The following is a 17,026-nucleotide window of genomic DNA, read 5'->3' as shown; positions in this document are numbered from 1 at the left end:
CGACTTCTTACCAGCGGGATGTCCCTAAAGCAGTCCACTTACTTCTCCAACCCTGTCTCTCTGCTCTAGTTACCACGTGAGCCTCTGCACCATCTATGGTGGAGTGACACGAGTTTGGGAACCCTGTATCTGAACATAGGGGGAGAGGGGCTTCTCCGCACCTGCGCGGGGAGAGGGCGGTTAGAGCCAGCTCCCGGAGCTACCCTCGGAAGACTTTCCGGAGAAGGGGTGGAATGACACGTGGGCTTGGGGGACACACCCCCAGCAACAAGACCAGGCAGCTACCCTCCCTCTCTCCCCGGCTTCCTATCCTGCGCGCACGCCTCGCGCGGGTCCCGGGGCCAACTCTCAGCGCAGGGTGGGTGGGACAGAGGGTGCGGGAGTTGAAAGCCGACAGAGCCGGGAGTGGGAAGGGAAAAGGAGACGCCAGGGAAGCCCCTGGAGTGATGAGGAGAGAAGAGAGCTGGGTCACCCGCAGAAGCGAGACAGAGAGGGACCAGGCCCCCTACCCCAGCCTCCTCCTAACCAACCCGAGTAAACACAGACGCCCGGCCAAGCCAGCGCAGCTGCTGGACACGGCCCTCCGCGCCGCTCCAACCAGACCGCGACCGCTAAGCCCCTCCTTTCGAAGAACTCTGGGGCCGCCCCTGGAAGTGGCGGGGCGGAGGGACCGGAGGAGCGACGCGCCGCAGCGATGCAGCCGAGCGGCCCGGGCCGGGAGGCCGGCATGGAGGGCGCGGCGGGTGACCCGTACCGGCGACCCGCGCGGCGCACCCAGTGGCTGCTGAGCGCCCTGGCGCACCACTACGGGCTGGACCGCGGCGTGGAGAACGAGATCGTGGTGCTGGCCACCGGCCTGGACCAGTACCTGCAAGAGGTCTTCCACCACCTGGACTGCCGCGGCGCCGGCCGCCTGCCCCGCGCTGACTTCCGCGCTCTCTGCGCCGTGCTGGGGCTGCGCGCCGAGGGGGCCGCCGCCGGGGAGGCCTCCGGGGAGGCGGCCGCCCGAGACACGAAGCCGGGGGATGCGACCGCTGGCGACACGGCCGCTGGGGTGGCCACCGACGGGGACGCGGATGCCGAAGAGGAGGCGCGCCTGGCGCTGCGCGCGGAGCCGCCCGAGCTCACCTTCCGCCAGTTCCACGCGCGCCTCTGCGGCTACTTCGGCACCCGCGCAGGGCCCCGGCTGCCCCGCGGCGCTCTAAGCGAGCACATCGAGACGCAGATCCGCCTGCGCCGCCCGCGCCGCCGCCGCCGTCCGCCCCGCACGCCCGCCCCGGACGGCGGCCCCGACGGCGGCCGGGACGGCGAGCGCCTGGCGCGGTTGGAGGAGGAGAACAGCAGCCTGCGCGAGCTGGTGGAGGACCTGCGTGCCGCGCTGCAGAGCAGTGACGCGCGCTGTCTAGCGCTGCAGGTGCGCGCCGGCGCGGAGGGAGGGGGCGGCCGTGACTGGAGGCGGGCGGGGGTCGTTTGAGCAGCCCGGGACCCGCTGAGGAAGTGGAAGGGGGAAGAGAGGGCAGCCCCACCCCACTTCGGCTCACTTGCGTCCTCCCCCTATCCCACCCCCATTGCATTTAACCCACTCCAGCCCCCCCACCCGTTCCACCTCTAAAACCCCTGTCCCACCCGGATCACCATCCCACGCCGTCCCCCCACCCTCACTATGTCGTCTTGCCTCTTCTAACCCAGTAGTTGAACTCTCCCAGGAAACCTGGGCCGTCTCGCACATTCAGTCATTCAGCAGGCGTCTTGAGCTCTCTGTGGTGCCAGGCTGGGGCTGAAGGATGGGTTAGGAGATAAAGGGTGAAAAAGGCCCTGTCCCCACCCTTAAGGAGCTTCCTGCCTAATGGGTAGACTGGCGGCTCATTGGGTCATTCAGCAAGTATTTATGGGCCTCCCTCAGGGCCAGGGCCAGGTGCTAAATAGATAGTGTCACTGTTCATCAGGCAGTCACTGGCCACCGAACCCCTTCAGGGCCAGACCTCTAGGATGTTGAGAAGGAAGCACTGAGTGAGATATGGACCGAGCCCAAGCATCTGGGATTCAGTCAACAAACACTTAAGCACTATGCTCAAGCACTGTGCTCAGCCAAGGGCGATGGGGGTGGGAGGAGGAAGAGAAGAGCCTCTGCCCCAAGGGACCATAGGTCAGGAGGGAGCTGACTTGCATTAGCCCCACTCTGCCCATTGCCCAGTCACCAGCCCTGAGCGGCAGAGGGCAGGCTGCGTATGCGGAGGAGTGGCAGGGTGCCGCTTTCAGGGGTCATAGCTATGGACAGGCAAGGGCTGGCGGCCTAGGAGCACAAGAGAAGCAAAGGGTGGGAGTGGGAAATGACTCCCATGGTGCGCAGCAAGATGGTCCAGGATCATTCATTCTCCAGGTATTTATTGAGCACCTACTGTGTGCCAGACCTGGTTAAGGCGTCGGGGACACAGCGGTAAACAAGACAGACAAAAACCCCACCCTCAAGAAGAGTCTATTGACCAGACACCGGGGAGGTCCAGAAACGCCTTTTTGAGACGCTTAGATTGTTCCTCGAGTCTAGGGATCGGAGGAGTCACAGAAGAAGAGAAGAGAAGAGTCGTGAAGTTCGGGAATTATTGGTACCGCGCAAAGATGAGAATACTGGGCATTGTGGCTCAGTTTCCCTCACCCAGGAAAAAGGGGATAATTAGAGCTCCTGCCTCATCTGGGCTGTTGCGAGGATTAAACGAGCTCAGACCGGCCCAGGAGCGGTAGGCAGTGCGCGCAATAAACGTGCACCGTGGGAGCTCCGGGGGGGCGCGGGCACGGTGGCCGCGGTCGTGGCGGGTGGCCGAGGCGAGGCGCTCACCGCGGTCCGCGCGGCCCTGTCCCCGCAGGTCGGCCTCTGGAAGAGCCAGGCAGGCGCGCAGGAGGCGGGGCGCGGCGGGCCCGAGGCGGCGGCGCTGGAGCTGCGGCAGGCGCGGGGCGCTCTGGCGGCGGCCGAGGCCCGCGCGGGGCGGCTGCGCCAGGGCCAGGCCGAGGTGCGGCGGCGCGCCGAGGAGGCCCGGGAGGCGGTGCTGCGCAGCCTGGGCCGCGTGCGCGAGCTCGAGGCGCTGGCGCGACAGGTGCCCGGCCTGCAGCGCTGGGTGCGGCGGCTGGAGGGCGAGCTGCGGCGGTACAGGTGAGCGGGGGGGGAGGGGGCGGGGGGGAGGACGCGGCCCGGGCGCCCCAAGTCAGCCCCGGGTCTCCCAGACCTCAGGGCTGCATCCTCCCCGCACACACGCTCGTTCTCGTGTTCCTCTGTTCGTTCACACGTTCGCGCGTGGATCCCTCCGTGGGCTCGGCTGTTCTTCATGTCTTCAGTCATTCGTTCCCTCGTTCGCTTGCTCTCCACCCACCCATCCATTCATGTGCCTTTTCACCCACAAAGACCTTCCACTTGCCCTTTCGTGGGTCCCAAGAGGATGTAGTTATTTTTATTTCTTTGACCAACACGATACCCATGATGATGATAGCTCACAGTCGCTGAGCGCTTAATGCGTGCCCGGCTCTGAGCGGAGCCCTTGAGGGGCCTAGCCGACTGAATCCTCACAACAGCCCTGTGAGGTAGGTCCCGCCTCATCCCCGTTCTACAGAGGAGGAAACAGATGTGCAATGATCCCTGGTGCTAGCTCCGCCAGGCAGGAAGCTGGGCGTGGGCCGGAGTGTCAGATCCTAGCCGGGCCTCTGCCAGATGTGTGACCTTGGGCAAGTCACTGCCCCCCTTGGAGCTTCTGTTTCCCCTTTTGGTAGAACACAGGGACTCTAGTCCCTGCCTGCCAGGGCCGCTGTGAAGAGGCCGCGGGGTCCCACCTGGCACACAGTAGGTGCTCAGTAAACAGCTCCATCTCCGTTCTGAATCATAAGGCACACCTGCCTGTCTGACTGGGCACTGGCTCCATACAGAGGCCATGCCAGGTAGCAGGGGTGTGACTGGGAACAAGGCAACCCGAAATCCCTGCCCTGAGTAGCCCCTACTGAGCGTGTGAGATCAGCATGTGACTAGATGAATGGCAACAGGCTGGATGAATGTGGTGGGGGGCAGAGCAGGACCTTCGTCATGCTTGCTGCAGCCTCAGCCAGCCCCTGAGGTGACACTTGAGCTGAGAGCTCAGAATAGGATGTCATGTGGCAAGATGGGCCAGGGAGAGGAGGAGGGGAGAAGGTGAGAGTGTTCTAGAAAATGGGAACACTACAGGCAAAGCCCTGAGACAGCAGGGACCTTGGCACATTCCAGAAACTAAAAGGAGGCCAGGGTGGCTGGAGGAGGAAAACTGGAGAGACAGGCAGAGGCCAGGCCATCCAGGGCCTAGACGGTTGTGTCAGGAACTTCAATCTTTCCCTCAAAGAGAACACGGAAGTTTTCAGCAAGAGGGTGACAAGAACTGATTTGCATTTCAAAAAAAATTGCCCTGGCTACAGTTGTGACAAAGAGGTGGGAGGAGAGGGAAGAGCAAGAGACAGTGGGGAGCCCACAGAGGGGCTGTTGCCATCCTCCAGCTGGAAAGGAAGGTGGCCTGGCCCAGGCTGGTGGGCAGGGCAACCAGAAGGGGAGGCTTTGAACCTAGGCCCTTAGAGGAGGGACCTCCCTCCTTGACTTTGGAGGTGCTCACAGCTGGGAGATGAGAAGGCACAATGTGGAGAGAGGCCTCCATGAAGAGGCCCATTCTGGGCCAGCGTCCTGCAGCTCCAAATGTTTGGATAGCCACTTCCTGTTTGCATAGCTGATCGGCTCAAGAGCTGGGCTGGCTGGCTTGGGGCCCGTGTACAGCCTTGGAACTTTCTCCAAGAGGAGAAATAAAGGGTCTCTTCTTTGTTTTACCCTAAAGTAACTGTCCTCTACAGCATGATGTAAGAGCCACTACGAACATCTGGATAGCCCTTTACAGTAGAAAAGGTGGATTTGTATCCATGGCACCATTTCATCCTCACAAGAACTGTGCAAGGTAGAGGTGTTATCCCCATTTTACAGACGGTGGGAAGTGAGGCTCTGAGAAGTGAAGTAACGCACCCGAGGCCACCCAGCCAGGAAGTGGAAAAGTAAGGTCGGCCTGCCCCTACAGCCTGTGTTCTTTCTTTCTTTCCACCTTACCCTTTGTTGTTGACGCACAGTTACAAGATGGCTGCCGTAGCTGCAGGCCTCATGTCTGCTGTTCAGGCATGAGGAGGACGGGCAAGGTTGAGGGTGGGGAAGGCTTTCTTCAAGTGAGCTTTGCCTTTGTGTTCAGGGAGAGATACCCCTACACCCCATCAGAATTTGCACCTCCATCTCCTGGGCCAGAACCGCGTCACGTGGCTGCTCCTATCTGCAGGAGAATCTGGCCATATTGATGCCCCAAACACAATTGGGTTCTCTTGGTGAGGAAAAAGAGGAGCAGTTATTGCAGTCTCCAAGGAGATGTCCAGTGAATGAGAAAACTGAGGGCCAGAGAATGAGTGACATGGTGTGGAGGTCATGGTGATTAGGAGATGGCTCTGCTGCTTGTTTTCCCGTCTCTATACAAACACGCCCCCTAACCCATGCCCAGCCCCAGGAGGCAGACCTCTCCTCTGCCTGCTTTCTATGGGCAGAGTCTGTGGGCTGACTTACCCCAAAGCTCTCCTTTGAAGAAAGGAAAGGGGAGGGCATAGAACAGCCAAGGACATGCATTGAGCATCACCTGTGTACCAGGCGTGATGCTGGACACTTTCCCCACATTCGCTCAAATGAGCCCCTCAACTGGCCTAAGAGAAAGGTATTAATTATCATCTGCACTTCACAGATGAGAAAACCAAGGCCAGAGAGGAAGCAACTTGCCGGTGTGGCACAGCAAGTGACAAGCTAGGATCCAAACCCCAGCCCGAACAGCCCAAAGCCACATACCCCAGGCCAGCCTGGCAACGTGCACAAGTCCTCCTGGACTCCCCCCATCCCCCACGTCCCACCCCAAACATCTGCAGGACCTTTCATAGCCTGCAGGGGGGCTGGAACTCAGATGTCCCCTGCTTGTTAAGCTGAACCTCCTCCCTCCGTGGCCAGACCCATTGGGCCTGCAGTGTAGAGGTACTGGGGGATGGAAGGAGCACCATACCCCAAAGACTAGAGCCCCAGCACCCCCTCTTAAGTGACGTCACTCTCAAGTGCCTCCAGGTGTTCTGCAGATGTATCTCTGGGGGGAAAACAGTGCCAATGACTGAAATCCCTCCTGGGAATGACAGCTTGAAGCCATTTGGTTAGCATGCATGACCCGACTCACACTTTTCCAGGGCTGTCACAGAAACTGACCCGCTCTGATCTTCTCATAACGCTCGGAGGCTGGTATTATGCCACCTTTTTTCAAATGAGGAAATAGAGCCATGGGGGTGGTCTCCTAACCAACACTTGGCTGTTTCAGCACCTGGTGAGTCTCCCAACTCCGAATAAATGTCCTTTCCTCTTCTCTACTGTCGCCCTAAAATGATATCTCAATGACTCCCTTGCTCATTTCCCGGACTTCCATGTATTTCTTTTTCAAAACTGCACATTCTTTCCCATCCCGCTCAGTCCTTGTGTTGTGGGTTCTCTCCAGTCCTTCATCTCTTTCTCATTTAAACATTCTTCTTTTCCAGTCTCTTTGGGATTGCCACAACATCTGAGCTTTCCCTGGTGTTTTATCTCTGCTCTTTCTGTGATAATGACAAGTTCTCGGTGTGCTATTGTGATCGTTGACAGTAACCCCCTGTTTGGCAGAAGCCATGATCGTGGAGAATCCACCCATCACCAAAGTTGTGGAGTTCCGTCCAGAGCTGTCCCACCAGGGCCTGATTCTGGGCCAGTTTCTAATTTCATTTCTTGGCTTGAAGTTTCATAACTACACAGGTCGGGAGAAATTGAGCTCCATATCTGGGGACACCATCCCAAGGCCAGTAAGTAGGGTTCTTCTCACCTCTGCTCCTGGATGAGACAGCCTCTGGAGGGCCCCTAGCTTCATGCAGGAGCCTCCTTGTATGAACTCACCAGGCGAGGTCTTCAGTAGCTATCCCCATTGGGCATTAGAACCCCAGTCCTGACCCCTCTGTGGGCATTTCAGGTCCATCTCCTGCATCCCATGCAAGCTGGAGATCTGATCTCCTTCTTGTTCTTAACCTTGCCTCTGCATTCTTTTTTTTTTTTTTAAGATTTTATTTATTTATTTGAGAGAAAGCAAGAGAGTAAGAGGAGAGAGCACAAACAGGGGGAGCGGGAGAGGGAGAAGCAGGTTCCCCACTGAGCAGGGAGCCCGACACGGGGCTGGATCCCAGAACCCCTGGGATCATGACCTGAGCCGAAGGCAGATGCTTAACCGACTGAGCCACCCACGCACGCGCCCCTTGGCTCTGTATTCTTTTAAATGGTTATATTTTATCCAGTACATCTATGTATTTGTACATGGAAAGGGAACCTCCCCTAGCACCTCAATGCACCATCCTGGCCAGGAACCTAAGAGAATGGAGAGTAAATATTTAAGCAATTGGAGATGCTCACTTATTAGTTCCACATTTCCTATGCAGCTTCTATGGAGAAAGTGGATACCTCGGGTAACCAGGAACGGCACAGATGTGTCCATTGCCCTCGGAAGCTCTTCTGGGGCCTGAGGGGAGCAGGTCATGAACACGCATGTTAGGACACAAATGTGCTGGGTGCAGAGGGGCCCCAGCTGTGGGAGTCCCGGATCATATAGAAGTATTCCAGGAATCAAAGCGCTCTTCAGGCCAAAACCCAGGGGCTCACCTGACCCAGCCCAATCAGCCAGGAAGGATTACCTGTTCCATCACAGCCTCTAAGCTCTCACTTCCCACAGCTGGTCACACCACATCTCAGAGGAGAGACTCAGATTCTTCTTCCAATCCCACAAAATAGTCTCTCCTCCCAACATATTTTTGAGCACAGTAGACCTTACTGATGATTTGGGGGGGAGTGTACAGATTACGTTACAATGATAGTTTGATATAAATATTTGACATCACGATTCATGAGATGTCATTTGACCCCACATCTAACAAGGGTGTTTCACTGTTACTTCTCCCAAATTATACCCAGTCACTCTCCACCTTTCTCTTCTCTGTTTTCTCTTTCTTCCTATTAGCCATCTCTCTTAGATGAATGCCTGAAAGCCTGCCTCTAACTGACTTGGGTTAAAAAAAAAAAGTGTCGGGGCGCCTGGGTGACTCAGTCGTTAAGCGTCTGCCTTTGGCTCAGGTCATGATCCCAGGGTCCTGGGATCGAGCCCCGCATCGGGCTCCCTGCTCTGCGGGAAGCCTGCTTCTCCCTCTCCCACTCCCCCTGCTTGTGTTCCCTCTCTCGCTGTGTCTCTCTGTCAAATAAATAAATAAAATCTTTAAAAAAAAAAAAAAAGTGTCTCCTGGAAAGGGTAGCCATCCAGCTTCAGGCATGGCTGGATCCAGGTACTCAATGTCACCAGAATATAGAAGCTCTGCTTTGCTCTCAGGCAAGTTCTCTCCCCTGGTAGCCTTTGGGGTGCTTACCTCTTCAAAGCTCCAAGTCCAGTAGAAAGATCATCTCTCATCTGAGCCATCCCATGGAATTCCTGGAACTGGAAATTATTGAACCAACTTGGACACATGTTCATCCCTGAACACATCAGGGGGGCCAAGACAATTTGATATTCTGATTGGTGAAACCTTGGTCACATACCCCCTGCTGGAGCCACAGCCAGCCCCATCGAACTCTAGGACTGAGCTCTTCCCAGGAGAATCAAGGAGGAGCATAGCCCATGTGTGTTAAACAGCACACGCCCCCCACCCTTGCCTCTCTCTGGAGCTTGTGGCCCAAATCCCTTTTCTTGTCTCAAAAAACAGGCCACCTGTGGCAGCTGGAGCCTTCCTGGATGGTGGAGGCCCCAGGAGAAAGCCTGGTTAGACGCAGAACAGGCTTGTCTCAAAGTTGGCTTTTCCAGGTTGCTGAATGCTTTGGGGTGGCTAGGGGTACTCTGCACCCTCACCAAGGTAGCTCGTGTTGGCATTTCTTTAGGCCAGCACCCAGCCCCGGGCTCCCAAGATGGCGAATGAATGGACGCTTGAGCATGCAGGTGGACACTGACCCGAAACATGTCTTGGTGAGGAGGGTGTGGGCATATGGGACTCCAGCACAAGATGAGCCCTGAGTGAGTGGTCCAGTGGACAGATCCTGCTTCAGGAGGAGTGGTGCTCCTGGAGGATCTGCCCTTGACTCGGGCGACTGGGGGTTTGTGGGCATCTCCACCTTCTCTCGAAGCCCCGGTGTGTCGGCCATTTGCCTGCTGCGCCTGCCTTGGCTTTGCGCTGAGGGGCAGCTGGGCCTTCAGGACACCTGGGCAGGCAGCCTGGGGCCAACACCCCTGGGCAGGGGCTGGGCTCAAACTCACATAAAAGGAGACTGAAAAACCAAGCTCAGCTGGAGCAGGGGGGAGGGGCCTCCGCCTGGCCTCCGTGGCTTTGTTGTCTGGAATAGAAAGATGAAAAGGCTTGGGGTGGGGGTGGGGGCCGGTAGGAGGACAGCTCATTTGGCCGGCCACCAAGGAGGCCACTGTGGAGGGGACACAAAGATGAGGCCATCGGAGGGACACCTCCTTTCTTCTGCCCCATTGCGGCAGCCCAGCCTGACCTTGGGGAAGGGGGGGGCAAAGTCAGCAGGTCAGGGGAGGGAGGGAAGCAGACAGGCAGAGGCGGGGCAGTGGGGCATGGAGCACCATCTGGAGCTGGGAGGCGTCTGGTCACGGATTCCATTAGTCTTGGAAGCAGGTGTGTGGGTGGCCGCTGGTGGGAACTGAGGCCTTTCTCTCAGGGACCATCCCCGGGGCTCCCAGAGGGGCAGTGCTGGCCAGGCACCGGCCTGGGACCCCTCCCCCACGGAGACGGGCGTGGCGGGTCGGGGCCCAGGCTCAGGAGGCCCAGCCTTACCTGCTTTGGAATCCCAGTTTTTCCACATAGTTCCTGTGGGGCTTTGAGCCCTTCCCTTTCTCTCTGTGAGCCTCCGTCTCCTCATTCACAAAGTAGGCGTGGGGTTCTGTTCTTCTGGGTCTGGGGGTGAATATCCAGTGAGACATGGGGAGACGGTGGGGTGCAGTAGCTGGAAGTACAGCTCTGGGAGTGTGACCTGCAGCAAGTTATTCTCATTTTGTGAGCTTCGGTTTCCTCATCTGTAAAATGGGGGTGAGGAGAATATTACTAATCCACTTCCTAGGGTATTTGAAGATTCAGAATGCTAATACATATAAAGCACCTAGAATAGTGCTTAGCACTGAGAAAATGCTTAATAAATATTGGAAATTATTATTATTGATCCCTCATCAATGGTAACGGTGGTGGTGGTTGGTATTGTTACTGTTCACAGTCCGGCCCCTAGAGAGCCTTCCGTCTCTGGAGACCCACAGCAAACAATGGACAGTCTCAGCCGATTGTAGACAGGACACTAACAAAGTTGCAGAGTGTAGACAAGCACAGAGGCGGCATAAATGACTGGCTAGGGGTCAGGACATCTCTTGGGGGAATGCCATCATCCAAGCTGGGTGTTGAAGGATGAGTAGGAGTTTTCTCAGGCATTGCAAATGCAGGTTGCAGTGAATACAAGGGCTTAGAGATGTGAAGCGCCCTGGTGCCTCCTGGGAACAGAAAGACTTACTGTGGTGGAGGGTTTGAAGTGGAAAGTGGCAGGCGCGGAAGCTGGAAGGCAGGCAGGGGGTGGCGAAGGATCTGAGTACCAGGCTGAACATGAGGCCTTTACCCCAGACAACAAGGGAGACAGAGAAGGGCTATGCAAGGAGAAAAGTAATCAGATTTGAGCTTCACGGAGACCCCTCTGGCTGCGTGTGGAGGACAGATCAGGCAGGAGGGACGACTAGAGGCAAGGAGGCAGGTGGGGAGGCTGTATCTGGGTCCAGAGAGAGAAGACGCAGGGCCTGACCTCCAGCACCTGAGAAGGGATAGACCAGCAGCCCCATACCTGGAGGCCTTGCCAGGAGCTGGGGGGAGCCTCGGGCCTGCTGTTCTCTATTCCAAGACAGAGCCTTCTGCGAGGATGGAACCTTAGGATTTGCGGGCTGAAACAGACTTTAGAGCCGGATACGGTGTTGCACTGACAAGGAGGACTTGCCTCTGGGTAGAGGAGCCAGCAAAGGGACCCAGAACAAGTCTTGATATTCTCACCTCACGGTGGGTTAGGGAACTGGGTAGAGCAGACACATCTGAATTTCACATCTGTGTTAACATTGGGTATTAACACGGCACTCCAATATAATTGCGGACATGCTAGAAAAGCATGGAATAGATGGAGAGCTCAGACCTCAGAGGTCAGAGGACAGGAGCATTCTGCCTCACGAGTCTTACACAGGTTGCGTTTACAGCGACAAACTCAAAGGAGCCCATTTCAGCAAAGGATACGACCGGGTACAGCCCGAGGTGGGTGGGCAGTGTCCCATGAGTGTGGATTCTCCCGACTGGTCGGGGTCCTGCCAGAGCGCGTGAAGCCTTGAGTCGGTGGCGGGGGTGGAGGGGGGTCACCAAACCTTTTCTCCCCTAGCTACCTCCCTCTGAAATTGCAGCCAGAGTTTGCAAAGCCGTCCTTAGCAAGCCACACCACTTGGATCTAGATTCAAGCTCCAGGTACGATATCGTACAGCCTCCCTGACGCCTCTTGCCACATCGTCCGCAGGTGATGCACTCTGGCCCGGCATTGCAGGCCATCACACCACACCTGTGTAATGGTGCCATTCTGCGGGCAGCCAGGAAGTTGTCCCTAGTGGTGGGTTTGTCAGGTAGGGATGTTTTCAGCTGCAAGCTGCCGAGAACTCACCTAACAGTGGTTTGAATACATTGGGGTTCCTTGTCCTCTCCTCGCCTAGAAGTCCGGGAGTGGCTCTCATGAGTCTTCACAGTGTTCCTTCAGACATGTGGCCTCCACAACCCTATTGAAGGCAGAAGGAAGGGGGACATCTTGTTCTTTTCTATCCAGAAAAGCAAAACCTGCCCAGAAACCACTAGTGGATGTCTACGTGAACACCATGGCCAGAGCGGGGTCACAGAGAGGCAGAAGGGCTCGGAGAATGGGGGAGGCCTTTTCAGCCCCAAGAATGGAGACAGCAAGGCAGAGGAACTGTGGCGTTCTTTGATCAATAGTATCTCCCAGGGACGTCTACCTTCATTCAAATGCATGCCCCCAGCCAGATTTCTCTGAGAACAGAGCTCAGCCCACACTTTTGGCTGACAGCCCAGGGTCTGGGGCTTTGTGCGCCTACCAGGGAGACGGATCTGGATGGTACCAGCTAATGCATGCTGCAGATGTGTCCTTCAGAGAGGAAGCTGGAGCCCACAGAGGGACAGTGATCTGCCCAAGGTCACCCAGTAGGAGAGGCAAGCCCTCAAGAGTACCAGAGTCTAAGGCTGTCTGTGCTGCTTCCCTTGGGTGGTTTGGAACAAGCTGAAGTTCCCATGTCTCTGTGGTTAGATTAGGGGCTGGGCTCTGAGATCCCCAGCTTTCAAGTCCCAGCTTGTCCTGTTCCACGCCGGGTGGGTGGCCTGAGGCATGCAGATGGGTTCCAAGTGGACCAGGGTCCCCAGGTCAGAGCCAGCCACATAGGACCCAGGGCAGCCTGAGGTGCTGGACCAGTCGCCTTTGGCCATGACCCACCTTGTCCACTTACCTCGATATGCTGTCTCTTTTCTTTGGTGCCTTGACACTTCTTGGGAAACTCTGATTCGACCTGTTTGTGCCTTAGTTTCCTCATCTGGAAAATGGGGTTAATTTGAGTGCCTAGATCATGAGGTAAGAATTAAACAGGATCTAAAAAGCACTTCACCTCGTGCCTGGCACATGCTTAGCACTCACGGATGGCATTGTCAGGGTTTGGCCCTCTCGCGTGGGGGGGCCTTCTCACCTGAGAGGAGCGTTCATGTGTCCGCTCCACACTCTGGAGCAGGCTGAAAGCCCCATGCCACTGGCACATTCCATGCATCCTATATCTCTGCTTGTCCCCACCTGGCTTTCCTCACTCGTGCTCCACGTGGTGGGGAACCGGGCTGCAGTGACCCCAGATTCATCACTTTTCAAATTCGGTGACCCAGCCTACTGCTTTCCAGCACCTGTGCATAAAGTCCCAGGGAAGAGTGCGGCTGACCCAGCCTGGGTGACAGCCCCAGCGCTGGGATGCCTGAGGCCAGGGTGCTGGCATACGCCATCTGGCCATGGCCGGAGCACACCCGCCACCCTGCAGTCTGGGAGAGATGGGGGCAGGGCCGCTCCTCAAAGCGACAAGGGGGCTGTTGCCAGGAGACGGAAGAAGGACACAGGTCAGACAAAACCAGCAAATGTCCAGCCCATGAATTTCCTTTCTGGAAGCAAAAGAAGTATAAAGGCTGTAACATGGCACCAAGCAAAGGGGAAACGAAAAAGCGGATGTTTGGGCCTCAGAGCCAGATGTTGGAAATTTTTTGGAAGTTTGTTGTGTAGTGTAGTGTAGTGATGTTCCAGAGAGTCAGGGGCCCTGGTACATGTGGAAGGTTCCCTCGTCTAGGGTGGTCCCATCCACATAAGAATGTGCTGCCTACCCACAAGGAAACACTGCAAGAAGAGGCCAGTGCTTGGGTGGAGGCCTGCCATGCCTTGCTGCTCCAGAGCCACGATTCTGACAGCGCCTGGCCTCGAGTTTTGGGTGGTAGAGATGGCTTCTGCCTGAGACCCAAGCCAGAGATACCCTGGAGCACATGAGGGAGTGGGCACCATGGTCTCCAGAATGTTCTGATGGGATGACCTGGGGTATAGATAATCAAGGTGCTCTTGTGTAGGGGAAATGGTGAGAAATAAATGCATGCTTTTTTCAAGGTAGAGGGAGATCTGTATTATATTGGAAACTTGTTGCTAATGACTGAAACTAAACCCAAACTGCCTTAAATTTTAAAGTGGGGGAGCATTGGTGTGTCTGGGTGGCTCAGTCAGTTGAGCATCTGACTCTTGGTTTCAGCTCAGGTCATGATCTCAGTCAGGGTCCTGAGATAGAGCCCTGTGTCAGGCTCTGCACTCAGTGGGGAGTCTGCTGGAGATTCTTCCTCCCTCTCCCCCTCCCCCTCTCACCTCTTTCTCAAAATAAGTAAATAAATCTTTGGGGGGGGGCATTATCTACTCATAAGCTTGAGAGTATGGCTTCAGGCATGGCTGGATTTAGGAGCCCAAACAGTGACACATGGAATCTCTCTATCTCTTATCTCTGCTTTCCTCTAGTTGGCTCCACATTCAGACATTCTTCCTATATGGGAGCAGACAGCTGCCAACACAGGATGAGTTCCCATGCTCCCAATCATCCCCAAGGGAAAGAGCTTTTCTTTTCCAGTAGTTCCAACAAAATCCTTAGATTAGCTTTGATTATCCTGATATGATTATGCCCACCCTTGAATCAATCATTGACACCAGGGACAAGGAATGTGCTGATTGGCCCAGGTGGGGGTCGTGTAACTACTCTGGACCAGTTTCTGTGATTGACCAGGCCTGTGTCACATGGCGTAAGGGAGGAGGGTGGACTCTCCATAGACTGGGAGCTTCTTGTGGGCAGCGATGGCACCCAGTGCCCCACTTTACTGTCCCTGCTGCCACTGAGCCCAGCAGAGGGCCAAGCCCAGGAAGGATGAGGGTTTCCTCCTGACTGGCAGGTGCATGGACCGTCAGAAACATACGGGGTTTCCCATTGTCTGCTCTGAATGAGGGATGGAGGGGACACTTCTCCTGAGAGGGATGAGGTGACTTGGAGAAGCTTGGGGTCAACAGCAGTGAGAGACCCAGTAAGGGTGGGAGACAGAGATTCTTCACTTGGTCTCTTCACGATTTCTGTCAGAAATAACTACTGACTTTTCTTCATTCACCCAAATTTTGTTGCATGCCCAGAGAGCGCTGATGCTGTGCTGGCCGCCATGACCAAGACGAAGTCTCTGCCCTCATGGGACTGACCTCCTGGCTGGGGGAGACAGTCAACGAGCGGGTGGCAGTAAACAGGAGCAATGACGGCTGGGTGAGGTGGGGGAGGCTGCTTGACTATGGCACTAAGTGTATCAGTCAGCCTGGCTGCATGACGAACACCATGGGCTGGCTGGCTTAAACAGACACGGGTTGTCTCACGGTTCTGGAGGCCGGAAGTCCCGGAGCCAGGGGTCAGGAGGGGTGGATCCTTCCAGAGGCTCTGTGGGAGACTGTGTTCCAGCCTCTCTCCTGGGCGTGCAGATGGCTGTCCGCTCCGTGTCCTCACGCAGTCGTCCTGCTGTGCGTTTGTGTCCTAATGAACGTCTTCTTCCTAGAAAGACATGAGTCAGATTGAATTAGGGCCACCCCAGTCACCTCGTTTGAACTTGATCACCTTTGTAAAGACCCTGTCTCCAAATACAGTCACTTTCTGAGGTGCTGGGGGGTGAGGACTCCATATGAATTCAGTCCACGGCAGGAGGCTTCCTTGAGGAGGTGACATTTGAGCTGGGATCTCAGAGCCAACCCCTCTGAGTCCCTGCCAAGTCTCCAACCTGCCTGCCCCCCTCCAGCTGCCCCCGCCACCCGCTGGGCACCAGCACCAGCCCGGATGTGATGGCTGTCCCTAGCTCCCCACCAGTCCACTGGCCACAAAGTGGCCTGGGGTGGGAGGGAGCTTTTCTAAACCCACATCTAACCTTGTAGCTTCCTGTTGCCCTTAGAATAAACATTGGCCTCCTCGCAGTAACCGTCGTGGCCCTGAGTGATCTGGCCGCAGCCCACGGATCCGGCCCCGGCGTCTTCCACTCTGCCCGCTGTGCACACCGCTCTGGCCACAGCGACCCACTGCTCCTCGGGCCTTCAGTTCCTGCCCGCTGTCGGGCCTGCCCCGCCTAACTCATGTCCATACTGCCGGTCTCCTCCGCCAGGGCTCACTTTTTCAGAGGCCCCAGCCCCATCCAGTCTGCGCCCCTGCCATCTCTCACAGCCCCTGGCCTTTTCCGTCCTTAATGTATTTTTGTGATAACTTCATTCATGTCTGCGTCCCCCAGGGGAAGGTAAATTCCATGAGGTCAGGGCTGTTCTGCTGCTAAGGGCAGTATCTCTCGCACCCAGTGCAACAGCGGGCTCAGTAATGCATCTGTCCGATGAATCACAGAATGAAATTAGCAGCCAGGCTGGCAGATGCCTCTGGAGACCAATGGGTCCCCTTGCACCTGCCCCCCACCCCAGTAAAGGCAAGTGGGAGCCAGAGATGAGGGGCCGTGGAGAGCGCTTCCCAGGCCTGGAGGCCCCTGAGGACTGGCCCACACTCCCCTCTTCATGATTTATTTTCAGCTCACCCTCCACGGCCCCCCTCTCAAGCTCTTCTTCCTACTGTTGTTCTCTTGTTTTCACATGCTAGTCTCCTTTTCCTGCGAGGCTTCGCTCAGGAAACGCCACGCAGCAAAGGAAGCATGGTGCACAAGCCCCCAGGCCCTCCGGGGCGGGCTCCGGGGCCTGGCCGGCTGCCTGGCAGCCGCCACCCCTCAGTGGGCCCTGGCCAGGCTCTGGGTGTCCTGTCTGCCCTGCAGCTTCCCAAAGCTCACAGAGTGCCTGAGTGGCTTGGGTGGCTGAAAGCAGAAAGAGAAGCAAACGCAAGTGACATTTTCCATCCATTCTAGAGAAAGCTGAGCCGGGGTTTATGGGGGAAGGTGTGTGTGTGGGGAGAAATGGTGATGGTCTTCTGATGTGTCACCTCAATGTGTCACTCGGTGACAGCCTCAAGTTGTCCAAACATGAATCTACACTTGCTGTGAAGGCATTTTGCAAATGTTATTTAAGTCCATAATCAGCTGACTTGCAGTGAGGGAGAGTATCCTGGATAATCTGGGTGGGCCCGATTTTGTCATTTGAAAGGCCTTTAAAGCAAGACTGAGGACTCCCCTGAAAAAGAGAAGGGGTTCTGCCTGTGCCCAGCCTGCCTGTGACCTCCCCCTCCTCTGGATCTCACCCTGGCTGAGCCAGCCCCCCAATCATAGAAGCCACTTCCTTGCGAGAAAGCTCTTGGGACAACGCTATGGCTACAGACAGAGACAGCGATCG

At 56.4% G+C, this 17,026-nt stretch overlaps 1 protein-coding gene and 1 long non-coding RNA gene across 3 annotated transcripts in view; one reads left to right on the top strand and one right to left on the bottom strand.

Annotated features, from left to right (window-relative positions):
* The first annotated feature begins 405 nt into the window (after nt 1–405).
* Nucleotides 406–17,026, top strand: part of EFCC1 (EF-hand and coiled-coil domain containing 1) — a 42,498-nt gene continuing 25,877 nt past the window's right edge. For both annotated transcript variants that reach the window (XM_036099697.2, XM_078074498.1), the window contains exons 1-2: nt 406–1,414; nt 2,862–3,145. In XM_036099697.2, the coding sequence (XP_035955590.2) occupies nt 695–1,414; nt 2,862–3,145 (1,004 nt within the window). In that variant the 5' untranslated portion in view covers nt 406–694. The remainder of the gene's footprint in view (nt 1,415–2,861; nt 3,146–17,026) is intronic.
* On the bottom strand, nt 9,687–13,526 carry LOC144382232 (uncharacterized). Its single transcript, XR_013448748.1, has 3 exons — nt 12,639–13,526; nt 11,792–11,903; nt 9,687–10,139 (listed from the first exon to the last, which is right to left on the bottom strand). It is a non-coding gene; the product is annotated as an uncharacterized LOC144382232 (long non-coding RNA).

Source organism: Halichoerus grypus, chromosome 1 (assembly GCF_964656455.1).
Source record: "Halichoerus grypus chromosome 1, mHalGry1.hap1.1, whole genome shotgun sequence".
In the NCBI taxonomy this organism is placed as follows: Eukaryota; Metazoa; Chordata; class Mammalia; order Carnivora; family Phocidae; genus Halichoerus; species Halichoerus grypus.
The sequence above is the reverse complement of the archived record's forward strand: the minus strand, read 5'-3'. Positions and strand labels throughout refer to the sequence as shown.